The sequence below is a fragment of the Rhincodon typus genome, chromosome 46, assembly GCF_021869965.1.
Source record: "Rhincodon typus isolate 14 chromosome 46, sRhiTyp1.1, whole genome shotgun sequence".
Taxonomy (NCBI): Eukaryota; Metazoa; Chordata; class Chondrichthyes; order Orectolobiformes; family Rhincodontidae; genus Rhincodon; species Rhincodon typus.
Window position 1 is genome coordinate 8087972 of NC_063377.1, and position 16358 is coordinate 8104329.

A 16358-nucleotide genomic window follows, 5' to 3' on the forward strand; every position below is an offset into this window, starting at 1 on the left:
ATGGTGCACTCGTTCCTACGAGAAGTGGAGGAGAACAGGGGACTTGCTCCTACGGGGTGTGGGGAGAGAAAGGGTGAGTCGCTCCCATGGGAAATGGCGGAGAATGGGGCACTCGCTCCCATGGGAAATGGGGGAGAATGAGGGACTTGCTTCTGCAGGGAGTGGTTGAGGCAAATATTTTTGATGTATGTTCCTATGCCATCATCTGATGTAATTCGGCGTAATATTGTTACAGGTGTAAAGTATCCACTGCCAAGTCCCACAGTGCCACTTTCAGTGTTCAATAATAAAGAGGAGTCATTTCGTGGTACCGTCTCATATTTATTCAGAGTTATATTTCCGGAAAGTTCACAAATGCAACATGGTCATTGTCTACAAAGGGAGATTGCACCCCATTCTATCCAGATCAAGAGTTTACACACACAATTCTGGCGACAATTGCAACAGGAAATCCCCACTCACCAAATGGAACAATCATTTCACCCACTCCTGAAACCCTTCAATGTTTGACGTGTTCACCAAATACTGACATTGCTGCAAAAATTACATTATAAAACAAAAATCAAACAACACTGTGCCGTTTGGCACACAGTGACTGACCCGTGACATATTATGCCTCAGAGCAGACAGTCACCGGAGCTGATGGTGTTGAGGAGAGGCGAGTTCAGTGAACTGTGCCTCACACTGCAGGAATATCTGGAGACTTTCTTCCAGTCAGTGGCCGGAACTGTCAGGTAACTGCTCAGGCTGTAGCTTTGATCACTGTCTGGGGACACGGCGCTTGTGGTCACCCCACTGTCTGTCTCTTTTCCATCTACACTCCAGCGGACCTGCACAAAGCCCAGCTTAAAGCGACTCACCAGACAGGACAGAGTGGCTGATCCCGTGTCTATTTGCTCTGGTGAAGGAGGTAGCAGAAGGACAGATGGTTTCTGATCATCACTACCTGTGTATATGTGGGGTGGGGGTGGGGGGTGGGGGAGGTGAGGGGAGACGGAGAGAGAGAGAGAGAATTATATATATGAAGAAAAAGATTAACTCATATTTGTGTGGGAGGGAGAATTATTTATATATATAAAACTTTGAATTGTGTGAGTGACAGAGAATCATTAATATATGTAACTCTCTGGCTGTGTGTCTGTGTTTGTGTGCATGCGTGTGTGTGTTTGTGTGTGTAGGACAGAGACAAAAAATTATTAACGTATAGCACTCTAACTTGTGTGCATGTGCGTGAAAAGGAGAGAAAGATTAATATATATCAATGACCTGTGGGTGTGAGTTTTTGTGTGTGTGTGTGTGTGTGTGTGTGTGTGCGCGTGCGTGTGTGTGTGTGTGTGTGTGTCAGAGGAGTCAACAGTGAGAGATTGATTAATGTACGTGTAATAGCACTGTGACTTGTGTGTGCGAGACAGAAAGAGAGAATAATTAGTTCATATAAGATGCTAACTTCTATGCGCGTGTGTGAGAGAGAATTATTAATATAACACTGAGCTGTGCATGTGAGAGAGGATTATTGAGTTAATCTCTGACCTATGTGTGTGTGTGAGAAAGGGCAACGGCAAGGGATAGAGAGAATTATTGATACAAATAATACTCTTCCCTGTGTGTTTCTGTAAAAGAGAGAGAATTATTAATAAAACACTGACCTGTATGTGAGAATTATTGATATATTCTATCTGACATGTATGTGCGTGTCTGTGTACTGGTGAGCATGTGTATATGTGTGTGTATGCGAAAGTATCTGTGTGGGCGTCTCTCTGCGTGTGTGTGTGTGTCTGTGTGTGTGTGAGTGTGTGTGTGTACATGTGTGTGTGTGTGAGAGAGACACCATTATTAATATAATCAACTGTCTGTCCTGTGTGCATCTGTGACTGACAAAATTATTGATATAATAATTTGTCTTGTGAGTATGAGTTCGATATGTTGCAAAATGTATTAAATCGTGATTTGGTGACATATGGAAAACATTATCGACTCTGAAGGGATAAAAATTTAACTCATCTGAATGAGAGATAGGTAGATAGATAGATAGATAGATAGATAGATAGATAGATAGAGATAGTAAGAACTACAGATGCTGGAGAATCTGAGATAACAGATTTTGTGGACTTCACAAGCTTCAAAATCTCCCCTCCCCCTATCGCATCCCAAAACCAGCCCAGCTCGTCCCCGCCTCCCTAACCTGTCCTTCCTCCCACCTATCCCCTCCTCCCACCTCAAGCCCCACCCCCATCTCCTACCTACGAACCTCATTCCCCCACCCCTTGACCTGTCCGTCCTCCCTGGACTGACCTATCTCCTCCCTACCTCCCCACCTACACTCACCTTTACTGGCTCCATCCCCGCCTCTTTGACCAGTCTGTCTCCTCTCCACCTATCTCCTTCTCTATCCATCTTCTATCCGCCTCCCCCTCTCTGCCTATTTATTTCAGAACCCCCTTCCCCTCCCCCATTTCTGAAGAAGGGTCTAGGGCCGAAACGTCAGCCTTCCTGCTCCTCTGGTGCTGCTTGGCCTGCTGTGTTCATCCAGCTCTACACCTTGTTATCTTAGATAGATAGATAGATAGATAGATAGATAGATAGATAGAGAGAGAGAGAGAGATAGAGAGAGAGAGGGAGAGAAAACAGAATCACTTACTCCGAACACTCAGGGCGGTTCCACCTCCGAAGATGTATCCCCACACTTCACAGTAATAGATGGCAGCATCATCAGAGACCACGTTTTCGATGGTTAGGATGTAACTGCTAGTGGACGAGTCTCGAGAAGGTTGGAAACGGTCAGTGAAGCCGGTGCCTCTGTGTATTGCACCATCAGCCTTATGCTGGAGCACAAACATTGGAGTTTCTCCGAGTGTCTGTCGGTACCAACGCATGTCGTAACTGTCCACAATACCGTTCTGCAGCACACACTTCAACCGGGCGGTCTGACCAACAGAAACTGGGTCAGAAATTGGACTCTGGTTGAGGACATCATCAGCCAAGGTATCTATAATTAAAGAAACACACAGGATGAAACAAAACCGACCAGTATTTAACAGACAGATATTAATCCAAGGCAATTTCTGACCTGTGACGTGGAGCAGCAGAGCCCACAACAGATGCAGCGTCCAAAACATTTTCGCTGGAGAATGTATGGAAGCAGCCAGCCGAGTGTAACCTTCAGTCGAACTGTTTGTTGTAAACTCCCGGGAAATGCTCTGCGCCCAGTGTCGGTAAATTGGAGCGGGCCCACCGGCTCTATTTAATCACTGGAATGCAAATGAAGGGGCAGAGACCAGGCAAATCGGCACTCCGGGTTTTCACCGATCTATTTCTGGCTTCTTACATCGTTGTCCACCTTCAACTTTTGCATTTACGAATGTTTAATGTCTGAATGGATTTTGTGTTCATAGGAACATAGTAAATAGGGACAGACATGGGCCATTCAGCTCTACGAGGCTGCTTTGCCTTTCAATGGGATTAAGTCGATCATTCAACTCAATCAATTCAATTGGATCATGTCTGATCATTCAACTCATTCCCCCTTCCCAATTTTGCCCTAAGAAACATATCCAACTCCTTCTTGAAAACATGCAATTAAAAAAAAAATTACAATTCTCTTTTCTCTTTCTCTGCTTCCCTGGGGTCATCGACTTACAGAGTCATAGAGGCATATATAGCATGGAAACAGGCCCTTTGGCCCAATTCGTCCAAGCAGATCAGATTTCCTAAGCTGAATTCTTCCCATTTGCTTGCATTTATCCCATATCCCTGTAAGCGTTTCCCATGCATTTGCCTGTCTAATTGTCTTTTAAATGTTGAAATTGTACCCACCCGTCCCACTCCCTCTGGCAGCTCGTTCCCTACACGCACCACCCTCTGTGTGAACAAGTTGTCCTTCAGGTTCCTATTAAATCTTTCCTCTCTCAACTTAAACCTAACCCATCTATTTTTCGACTCTCCACCACGGGGAGACACAACTTGACTATTAACATTATCTATGCGTCTTATGATTTATAAACCTCGATTACGTCATCCCTCAGCCTGCTATGCTCCAGCCGAAAAAATGTCCCAGCCTATTTAGCCTTTCTCCATAACTCAAGTAATCCAATCTTGTTAACATCCTTGTAATTATTTTTTACCCTTTCCAGTTTAATAACATCCTTCCTATAGAAGGGCGACCCGAATTGTACTTCAAATGTAGCATGAAAAATGTCTTGTACAGCTATAACATGACATCCCAACTCCTGTGCTCAATGCTCTGACCAATGAAGGCCACTGCGCCAAACACTTTCTTGGCCATCCTGTCCACCTATGATGTCACTTTCAAGAAACTATGCACCTGTACTCGTTGGTCTCTCTGTTCGACAACATTCCCCAGGGCCCCAGCATTAACTATTTAAGTCAGACCCAGTCCTTCAGCTCAGTTGGTACGTTTGTGATATAGAGTGACACCAGCAGTGTAGGTTCAATTCCTGCACCAGCTGCGGTTAAAATGAAGGACTCTCCTTACCAACCTCTCCCCTCACCCGCGATGTGGTGACCCTCAGGTTAAATAGCCACCAGTTGTCTCTGTAATGAGGTAGCAATCCTCTGGTTCTGTGGGAGTATGCTATCTTCACCCCATCTTTTCTTTTCTTCTCCTCTACTTTCATTTGAAGCCTTTTAATTTCCCTTTCCTTTTTGATCTCTAACTCAAACTTGTTCATTTTGATTCGAATCATAGTTAGTCCGAACTTTGCCATTTAATTTCCCATTTCCATCCTTCGGATCCTGAAATCTTCAACAGTCACTTTGAGCATTTCATCCTCACAGGATCCAGCTTTTGTTTCTACCTTCAATTTGTCTGGTAACTTTCTCCCTTCAGTGTTCATCAAAAGTTTCAAAGAAAAAGCCTTCTACTTCCCAAAACATTCAAAATTATTCTAACAGTTCAATCCATTCAGGAAAACTTACCAAACATTACCCCTTTCTCTCTATAACATTCAAGTTTGCAATTCTTTAAGAAAAGACATGAATCCATCTTACACTCACCTAATTGATATCCCGAACGAATCCCCTTTTTATGATTCTGGCTGATGGTACTGCTGGACAAATCAGATCGCAGAATGAACCCTAGCTCAATAGGTTAAGAGCAGGGAGGTAATGGTGGAGCTGTATGAAATACAGGTTAGACCACAGGCATAGGATTTTGTGCAGCGTTCTGGAATCCACATGAAAGGAAGGATGTGACAGTACTGGAGAGGATGCAAAGGAGATTTACCAGGATGTTGCCTTGGCTGGAGAGTCTCAGTTAAGAAGGTAGAATGGATTAACTGTTCTTTATTCCTTGGAGCAGAGGAGATTGTAAGAGGCCGTAGACCATAGAACAGTACAGCACAGGAATAGGCCATTCGGCCTGCCATATCTGTGCTGACCTTGATACCATTTTAAACTAATCCCATCTGTCTGCACATGGTCCATTTCGCTCTATTCCCTGCCTGTACACGTGTATGCCTGAATATCTCTTAAACATTGTTATTGTATCTGATTCTACCATCTTAAAGGAGATCAGGTTTAACACTTGGGGACGTTTCAGGATGAATCCTGGGTCAGTCATGACCTGGCAGCTTCCCCAGACTTGCAGGCTACTCTGATTATTCGTTGGCAAAAGTGCTGTGAGATGTATAAAATTATGACGGGTATAGATAGGGTAGTCAGCAAGGAGCCTTTCCCCTTTGCAGAGGGTACAATACCGGGAGATTGAAAGTAAGGGGCAGGAGTTTAAGAAGACATGTCAGGAAAATTGTTATCACCCAGAGGGTGGTGGAAATCTGGAACACACTGCCTGTGAAGCTGGTAGAGGCAAAAACCCTCATGTAATTGAAGAAGTATTTAGATGTGTACTTGTGATGCCAAGTCTACGGGTCAAGTGCTGGAAAATGAGATTAGAACAATTAGGGAGACCTTTTTGACCAGCTGAGATGATGGGCTGAAGGATTTTATGCCTGTACTGGAGATCTTTATGACTCTATGACTTTAATTTTTGATTGACGCCCTCCAACATTAATCACGCTCCGCTCAAAAACCTATTCACAGCTCTGCTCTGAGTCAGAACCCTTGACATACGGGATGTACTGCTGGCCTCGGTTTTGTCATGATTTTAAATCAGCATTGGTGAGACCATGAGTAAAGTGAACTCGGAAGAAGGAGACGAAGAGGGAAAGTCGGTTTTGAAATGGAATAACAAGGTTTCGATCGGGGGAGGCGATAGCCTAGTGGTATTATCCCTGGACTGTTAATCAGAAACACAGATAACATTCCACGAACCCATCCCGCCATAGCAGACGGTGGAATTTGAATTCAATAAATATCTGGAATTAAGAATCCAGTGAACCGATTGTTGGAAAAACCCTTCTGGTTCACTAATGCCCTTGAGAGAAGGAAACTGCCATCCTTACCTGGTCTGGCCCTCATGTGGTTGACTCTTAACTGCCTTCTGGGCAATTAAGGATGGGCAAAAAATTCTGCCTCGCCAGCGATGCTCTCATCCCCTAAAGGAATAAAGTTGAAAGGGAGAGGGAGACTACATTAGTAATTGGGTAAGGAAGAGGTAAATAGACATTGATGTGGGAAAGTGAGGAATTATTCTCTTTGATCAGAGGAAAGGGAAAACAGGATATTTCTGAAAGGGCTGGCATATTTTGGTTGTGAGAAGAATTGCGGATACAGGGAATAAAGAAAGTTAACAAACATTGCCGCATGCAGTTTAGGAAAGCAAATTATACTTTTAGATTCAGCTGTGGGATATGGGGATCTTGTTGGAACAGCATTTATTACTCGTTCTTAGTTGCCCCTTGAACAGGTGGTGAGATGGCTACTTGAATTATTGTCATCCGTGTCGCATTGGGACACCCACAGTGTGATGAGAGAGAACCTTTTGACCTAACAACCCTGAAGGAACAGCTGATATATTTCAATGTCAGGATTTTGAGTGATTTGGAGGGGAGCTTGCAAGAGGCGGTGTTTCCATATATCTGCTGCCCTTGTCCTTCTAGATGGAAGTGGTCATGGGTTTGGAAGGTGCTAAGGATTCTTGGCAAATTTCTGCTGTGCATCTTATAGGGAATGAAACTGCCATCCTATATGTGACTCCAGACCTACAGAAATGTGGTTGACTCTTAACTGCCCACTGGGAAATTAGGGATGGGCAGAAAATGCTGCCTAGCCAGCGACGTCCTCATCCTCTGAATGCTGCAATGAGTGTCCATGATAGAGGGCGTGTATTTGTAGAAATAGCATGTAAGGATTAAGTGAGGGGGCGAGAGAATATCAGGAAAGAATTTTAGGTCCGTTGTGGTGAAATGGTAATTTCTTTACCTTTGAGCCCGGAAGTCTGAGTTCAATTATCACTCAGTCCAGAGATATGTCATGACATATTTGAGCAGACGTATAAAAATATCTAGTAGTGAAGATTTAACTGCTGTTATACAATGAGTTGATGAGCGTACTCCTGCAGTAATGATTGCAGTTGTGGTCTCCTCACCTACGGAATGATAGACCCATCCCTGAAGGAACAGAGTGAAGCTTCATAAAGGGGAAGGGGCTGTCCTACAGGAAGAGTGTACACATAACCTCTTGCAATTCGAAGAATGAGCGGTGATCTCATTGCAAGGTATCAGATTTTGAAAGGTTTTGACGAGGTGGATATGGAGAGTCTGTACTCCCCCGCCCTCCAGCAAAACTCAAACCCCTCTGTATCAAACCGACTTGCTCGAGAGTCTAGAACACGTTGCAGCACAAGGGATCAGCCAATTTGGATTGAGATGAAGGGAAATTCTTTAGCTCAGAGGATGGTGAATCTGTGGCATTCTGTATGCCTGTCGAAGATTCTGATGGGTACAATTTTACACACAAAGTGATTCGAGGGATAAATGGTAGGAAAGTGAAGTTGTGGTGCAATCACCTATGATTGTACTGAAGAGCAGAGCACGATTAGGGGCCGAAGGGCTTCCTCTTTCTTAGGTGGAGCGTTTACTTGTTCTCTAAGGCATGCTGGTTTATTGGGGCGACACAGTGTCTCAGTGGTTAACACTGCTGCCTCACAGTGCCAGGGACTCGGGTTTGATGGAGTTTGCACATTCGCCCTAAGTCTGTGTGGTTTTCCTCCTGGTACTTTGGTTCCCTTCCACAGTTCAACAATGTTCAGCTTACGTGGCTTAGCCATGCTAAATTGCCCCGTAGTATCCAGGAATGTGCAGGCTGTGTGAACCAGCCATGAGAAATGTAGGGTTACATGGATAATTTAGGTGTACGGTCTGGCTGGGATGCTAGTGGAAGGGTTGGTGTTTTTTATTCATTCACAGGATGAGGGCATAGCTGGCTAGGCCAGCATTTATTGCCCATCCTTAATTCACTCGTGGGCAGTTAAGAGTCAACCATATTGCTGTTGGGTCTGGAGTCACATGTACGCAAGACCAGGTATGAATATCAATTTCCTTCCCTAAAGGGGAACCAGACAGGTTTTCCCGACAATCGGCAATGGATTCATGGTAATCATTAGATTCTTAATTCCAGATATTTTATTGAATTCAACTTCCACCATCTGTTGTGGCGGGATTCAAACCCGGGTCCCCAGAACGTTGTCTGGGTCGCTGAATTAACAGTCCAGCGATAATACCACTAGACCATTGCTTCCCCAGGATGTGGTGGACTCGATGGGACGGATTGCCTCCTTCCATGCTGTGGGATTCTATGAAAGCTGCTGTGCAACAATAATCATTTCACAGTCTGGTTAAACCCATCTCATTGATGTTTCACACAATACAAGAGCTGGGTCCAAGACTGCCTCTGCATCTGAGTACAATGCAGCACAGATTCTCGACCATAAACATGGGAGACCTGGGTGGCATTTTCGAGTGCCTGATTTTAGCCCCCGAGAGCTGACGCAATGCTATTTTTGGCCTGTTTGTGAAGAGGCTGCAGGTGTTGTGCTCACTCGCTCCAGATGAAGGGGAAGGGGAGGGTCATGTCAGTGGAAGAACTGAAACCTCTCTGATCACTGAGCGATTAGCAACAGCAGCCCCCCGTGGTATCGTCAGTCGTCTGCTTCAATGCATCACAGAGGCAGCTGTGGCTTCACTCACGAGCGGAAGGGAAAATGCAGAGCTTCCATCAAAAGCTCACCCTCTCAGACATGTCACACATTTACACAAACAGACGCATAAGAGACTTGTCACTCAAAATAACCAAAGTGGACTTCTGCTATTTATCTTCAGCACTCTCTTATTCTCCATTCCAAAACACTCGAGCTCCACGCTGGATCTCACACCAGCTTTCAAAAATCCAGCTTCCACACCCCTCCCATTTCTATAAACTTCTCCGGCCTCTATATCACTCCTTGCCTCTGTAACACATTCCATCCCTCAGCCATCCGATCTCTGAAACACCCTCCATCCGCTATATCTTTCCATATCTCTGTAATCACCTCCAACTCCTACACTTCTCCATATTTCTGCAAATTCATTAGCACCTAAGCCCCTCTGTGTCTCTGTCACAACCTTAGCCCCTAAAATCTTACCTGTCACTGTCGTCTGCTACACCGCTTCCTTATCTCAGTAACTGCCTCCAGCCCCATAGCCCTTCTTGTCTCTGCCACCAACTGCAAGTCCTTTACCCTCCACTTTCTCTGTAAACGCCTCCATCCCTTTCACCCCACCCATCTCTGTAACACCCTCAAGCCCCTACAACCCTCCTTGTCCCTGTAACCACCACCAATCCTTACACTCTTCCTCTGTAACTGTTTCCAGCCCCAAACATCTCCCTATCATTGTCACCTCCTGCAGCTCCGATATCCCACTTCATCTCCACACGCTGCATAAGTTCCTATACCCATCCCTGTCTCTGCCACTTTCTCCAGCCCGTAGATTCCCCTATTTCTGTCAACTCCTCCAGCGCCTACACCCATCCCTATCTCTTCAACCACGTCGAGTGCTTATATTCCTCCCTACCTCTGCAACATGCTCTGGACACTGCATCACTCCCTACCTTTGTTACCACCTGCAGTCCGGGCACCTTCCCTATTTCTGTAACCATTCCCAGGCCCTACACTCATCCATATGTCTGCAACCACTTCCAGTTCCTAAACCACTTAATCACTCTGTCAGCTCCTCCAGCCTCCACACGCTTCCCCCTCACTGTAACCTGCTCCGGTCTCTACTTACTTCCTATCTCTGTCACTTTCTTCATTCACTAAAGCTCTCCTTATCTCTGTAACCTCCGCCATCCCTGAACGCCTCTGAACACCTCACTAGCCCTGTAACCTCCCTCCATTCCCTACATCCTCTCTATCTGTGTCACCTCTTCAAGTCCATATTCCATTCCCTTCGTCTGTTACCGCCAGCAGCCCCTACACCCAACAACGTCTGTGCAAACTTCTCTGGGCTGCACACCCCTCACCAGACAATGCCTTTCTCAGTGACCTTCACCAAATGCTACACGCCTCCCTATCTCCATAGTCTTCTCCACGCCCTCCATCCCTACCTCTGTAACTTCCTCCAGGCCTTACACCACAATCTACCTCTGTAACACCCTCCATTTTATAATCCCTTATTCTCTCTTTAACCCCCTTCATCCTACCTCTTTCCTTATCGCTGTAAACTCCTCCAGATCATACACCATACCCTCTCTCTGTCACCTCCTCCACCCCGTACATCATCTCCTTATTTCTGTAGCCCCTTCCAGCTGCTACACGTCTCTCTATCTCTGTAACCTCCACCAACCCCTAGAAAACTCCATATCTCTGTAACTACCTCCATTGCAATCCCAGTCCTTATCACTGTCAGCCCTTCCGACCTCCACACCACCCCTATCTCTGTCACCTCCTCCAGCCCTAACACACCTTCCTTATCTCTGTAGTAGTCCCATCCCTACACCCCTCTTATCTCTGTCACTTCCTATTCAGCGCTCTGCTTTGAGTCAGGATCCTTGACATATGGGATGTACGTCTGGCCTCGGTCTTGTCATGATTTTAAATTAGTAATGGTGTGGCCATCTGGGAAGAGAACTTGGCAGAAGGAGGAGATGAAGATATGAATCTTTGAGGGAGAGTAGGCTTTGAAGTGGAATAGTGAGGTTGAAAAGGGATAGAGACTGCATTAGCAATTGGGTAAGGAAGTGGTAGGTGGACTTTGATGTGGGAAATGTGGAATTATTCACTTTGGTCGGAGGAAAGGCAACACAGGATATTTCTGAAAGGCCAGAGATATTTTTGTTGTCAGAGGAATTGTCAGAAGAAATACGGATACAGGGAATAGGGAAAGTTAACAAGCTGCACAGCACGCAGATTAGGAAAGGAAATAATACTTCTTGCATTCAGCTGTGGGATGTGGGGTCCCTGTTTGGGACTGCATTTATCGCCCTTATTTGCCCCTTGAGAAGGTGGTGGTGAGATGTCTTCTTGAACCAGTACAGTCCTGTATGGTGTAGAGGCATCCACAGTGCTATTAGGGAGGGAATTTTGACCTAGCAACACTGAAGAAATGACCATTAAATTTTCATGATAGAATGGTGAGTGGTTTGGAGGGGAACTTGCAGAGGATGGTGTTACCATGTAATAGCGGTCGTTGTCCTCTCAAATTGAAATTGGCTGTGGGTTTGGAAAGTGCAAATGACCTTTGATGAAGTTCTGCAGTGCATCTTGTGGATGCTGCTACTGAGCGGCAGGAGTGAATGTTTGTGGAAGGACTGTGCAAGAATTTATTGTGAAAGAGAAAGAATATAACAGGAAGAATTTTTAATGTCCCTTCTGGTGCAGTAGTAATTTCCTTACCTTTGAGCCAGGAAATCTGGGATCAACTCTCACCTAATGCCAAACAACACATATTTTACTGCAGTTATACAGTATGTTGGTGAGAGTACTGCAGCAGCAATGTGCAGAGTTGTGGTCTCCTCATCTATGGAACGATAGATTATTCTCTGAGGGATCACTATGGAGATTCACCAAGGGGAAGGGCTTGCCCGATGAGGGGAGTGGGCCTAAAATCTCGCAAAATTAGAATGGAAAGATATCAGAGTTTGAGAGGGTCTGACAGGGTTGATGTGGAGACACATTGCTCCCAGTCCCACCTCCAGCAACACTCTACTGCCCCATTCCAACGTCACTAGCTGCAGAGTCGAGAACACCTTCTAGCCTATGTGAACAGACAATTTGGATGAGATGAAGAGAAATTGTTTAACTCAGACCCTCGTGAATCTGTAGCATTCTCTATGCCTGATAGACATTCGAATGAGTCAAATTTTGTGCACGAAATGAGGCGAGGCATCTGCGAAAGGAATGTGGGGTTGTGTAACAATCAGCCTAGGTTGTACAGAACAGCGTGGCATGGATGAAGGACTGAATGGCTTCCTCTTGTTCAGATGGAGTGTTAGGTTGTATTCTAAGGCTTGTTGGTTTGAAAACTGATGTACAAAAACAACCCTTTACCAGTCTGATTAAAGCCACCGCAATGACGATTCACACAGTTGAAGAGATGACTCCAAGGGTGCGTCTGAGTTCAATGCAGCACATTCCCTCGACCTTAAACTCAGGGGAACTGGGTGACATTTCAAGTACCTCAATTTAGTTACCAAGAGCTGAAGTGATGCTGTTTTCAGGTTGTTTTTGAAGGGGCCGCAGGTGGTGTGGTTACTAGCTCCATATGGAGGGGAAGGGGAGGGTCAAATCGGTGAAGGAACTGAACCCTCTCTGATCACTGAGCGATTAGCCACACCAGCAGCACCCGATGGCACCATCAGTCTTCTGCTCCAAAACATCATACAGGCAGCTATGGCTTCACCCACGCTCAGGAGGGTAAAGGCAGATTGTACATCAAACGTTCACCTTCTCAGCCATGTCACACATTTACACAAACAGATGCATGAGAGACGGGTCCACTTCGGCCACTGAAGTGGACACCTGATATTTTACCTCTGAACTCTCTTATTCTCCATTTCACTCCCGTTCCAAACACTCAAGCCTGACACCGGATCTCACACCAGCTTTCAATCATCTAGCTCCCACATCCCTCTCCATTTCTGTGAACTTCTCCAGTTCCAACATCACTTCATATTTCTGTGACACACTCCATTCCTAACACCCCTCCCTGTCTCTGCAACACACTTCATCCATTATAACCCTTCTGAACTCTGAAACACCCTCCATCTCCTACATCTTTCCACGTCTCTGTAACCACCTTCAGCTCCTAAACCTCTTCCTATTTCTGTAAATTCATTAGCCCGTATGGCCCTGTCAGTTTCTGTCACAACCTTAGCCCCGAAAGGCTTCCCTGTCACTGTAATCTCCAACAGTTGCGAATACCCTTCCCTACCTCAGTCACCTCCTCCAGCACGGCACCCCTCCCTATCTCTGGAATCAAATCCAAGTCCTATACCCTCCACTGTCTCTGTCACCTCCACAAATCCAAAAGCACCTTCTATACCTCCTCCACCCCTTGCACCTTTACCCATTTCTGTAACCTCCTCAAGTCCCTACAATCCTCCCTATCTCTGTAACCGCCACCAAATCCATGCACCCTCCCTATCTCTGCAACAACATTCAACCCCGAACACCTCCCTATGTCGGCCACTCCTCCAGCCCCCAGATTCCACCTATTTCTGTCAACCCCTCCAAAGTCTACACCCTTCCCTATCTCTGTAACCACCTCAAGTCCCTATATCCCTCCCTGTCTCTGCAACATTCTCTAGGCACGACACCAGCCCCTAAATGTTACCACCTACAGCCCTAACATTTCTCTTTATTTCTGTAGGCATCTCCAGCCCCTACACACATCCCTGTAACTGCAACCTCTTGCAGTTCCTAAATTCCTCCCTATTTCTGTAACCTCCTGCATCTCCTACACTCCTCCATAACTCTGTGAGCTCCTGTAGCCACTGCATGCTTCTCCCTCACTCTAACCAGCTCTGGTCTCTACTTCTTCCCTATCTGCATAATCTCCTCTAGCCCCAAACCTCTCCCTATCTCTGTAGCCACTGCCAACCCCTACACCCCTCCCTATTTGTATCACCTCTTCATGTCCTTATGTAACTCCCTTCCTCTATTGCCTCTACCAGCCCCTATACCTCTCATTATCTCTGCAATCATCTCTGGCCCATTCATTCCACCTAAAACCTGAAACCATCACCAGATAATACAACAATCCCTACTCCTATAATCTCCTCCAGGTCGGTCACCCCTCCCTATCTCTGCAACCCCGTAACCCCTCACTCTCTGTGTAATCCCCTCCATCCTCACAGCCGTCCTTATTTCTGTAACCTCCTCCATTCTGTAACGCCTCCCTCTCGCCCCACCCCTTCCTTAACTCTCTCACCTCCTCCAGCCCCAACACACTCTCCCTGTCTCTGTAGTTTCTTCCAGCTGCTACACCCCTTCCTATCATCTGGAACCTCCGCTATCCTCTACACAACTCCCTATTTCTGCAACTACCTCTGTCTCAACTCCCGTCCTTATCACTGTCACCTCTTCCAACACCCACACCATTCTCAGTCTGTTATCTCTTCCAGCCTGACAACCCCTCCCTACGTCTCTAGCCTTCTCCATCCCCAACACCAATCCCTGTCTTTTTAACCTCCTCCATCCCTACAGCCCTCTTATCTCTGTCACTTCCTTCAGCCCCTACACCAATCTGTCACTCCTGCCTGTCCCTTCACCTCCCTCTAATTCTGTTAGTCACTCCAGCCATAACTCCCTTCCCTCTGTCTGTATCCTCCTCCAGCAACAACAACCCCTCGCTATCTCTATAACATACTCCAATCTCTACAAACCCTCCCTATCGCTGTAACCTCTTCCAGACTCTACCCACCTTCTTATCTCTGTAACATCCTTCAGCCCGTTCACCACCTTTCTATCTCTGTAAAATTCCCCAGCCCCTACACTCACTCCCTATCTCTATGTCGTCTTCCTGCCCTGACATCCTTCCCTATCTCTATCGCTTCCTCCTGCCCCACAACCTTATCTATGTATGTTACCTCCTCCAGTTCCTGCACACCTCCGAATCTCTGCCCATCCTCTAGCCCCGACAACTTTTTGTGTCTCTGTAAGCAACGCCAGCCCAAAAACCCCTCCCTATCTTTGTAAACCCCTCCAGCCCGTATAACCCACCCTATCTCTGTAGCCTGGTCCAAAATCTACACCCCTCCTTATCTCTGTAACCTCCTACAAACCCTACACCCCTCGCTATCTCTGTCACCTCCTCCAGACCCGACACCCCTTCCTATCTCTACGTCCTCTCTACCCCTGTCAGCAACTCAAGCCCAAACATCCTTCCCTGTCTCTGTAACCTCCTCGAGATCTTGCATCCCTCCATACCTCTGTTACCTTTTTCAGCCCCTATACACCCTCCTTATCTCTGTAACTTTCTCCCCACCGTAAACGTCTCACTATCTCTGTAGACTCTTCCAGCCGTTACACCCCTCCTACCTCTGTAACGTCCATCATCTCCTACACCACTCCCTACCTGTATAACCGCCTCCATCCCAACACCTTTCCTCAACTCTGTCACCTCCTCTAAAGCCCACACCAGTCCTTATCTCTGTAACCTCCTCCCTACCGTAAACATCTCACTATCTCTGTAGACTCTTCCAGCCGTTAAACCCCTCCTACCTCTGTAACATCCATCATCTCCTACACCACTCCCTACCTCGATAACCACTTCCATCCCAACACCCTTCCTTAACTCTGTCACCTCCTCCACACCACTCCTTATCTCTGTAACCTCCTCCAGCCCCTACAATCCTCCTTATCCTTGAAGCCCCGTCCAGTCCCCACATAACTCCATCTGTGTAATTTCCTCCATTCCCTTCATCACTCCCTAACTCTGCATCTCCTCCAACTCCTACACTCCTCCATTCCCTGGCCCCTCCTCCAACCTCAACACGCATCTCCATCTCTGTCACCTCCTTCAGCATCTACATCCTCACTGTCCCTGTAATTTCCTCCAGCCCCTGCACCCCTCTGCTACCGTTCCCAGCCACTACACCCCTCCCTATGTCTGCAAACTGCTGCAGCCTCTCCAACCTTCCATATGTCTGTCACTTTCTCCAGTGCTTACGCCTCTCCCTATCTCTGTAACCACCTCCAGCCCAACAACCCCTCTTATTTCTGTCACTTCATCCAAACACCCACACCACCATCTAATTCTGTCACCTCTTCAAACATCTTCCTTAACTCTGTAACCTCTTCCATTCCTACACTCCTGTTACCCCTGTCACTTTCTTCAGCCGTACACCATTCCCTTTCTCTGACGACCCTCCAGTCCCTTCTCCTCTCCCAATCATTGTAAGCAACTCTATCCACTACAACCCTCAATATCTCTGCAGCAACCTCCAGCTCCTACATCCTTCGC

General features: G+C 46.5%; 1 protein-coding gene across 1 annotated transcript; it reads right to left on the reverse strand.

The window, feature by feature from the left end:
• Nucleotides 1-305: 305 nt before the first annotated feature.
• LOC109920772 (immunoglobulin lambda-1 light chain-like) lies at nt 306-3177 on the reverse strand. The gene is made up of 3 exons (XM_020520841.2): nt 3068-3177; nt 2639-2986; nt 306-946 (listed from the first exon to the last, which is right to left on the reverse strand). The coding sequence occupies exons 1-3, from the start codon at nt 3114-3116 to the stop codon at nt 618-620; spliced, it is 726 nt and encodes a 241-aa protein (XP_020376430.1). The 5' UTR covers nt 3117-3177; the 3' UTR covers nt 306-617.
• Nucleotides 3178-16358: the final 13181 nt, after the last annotated feature.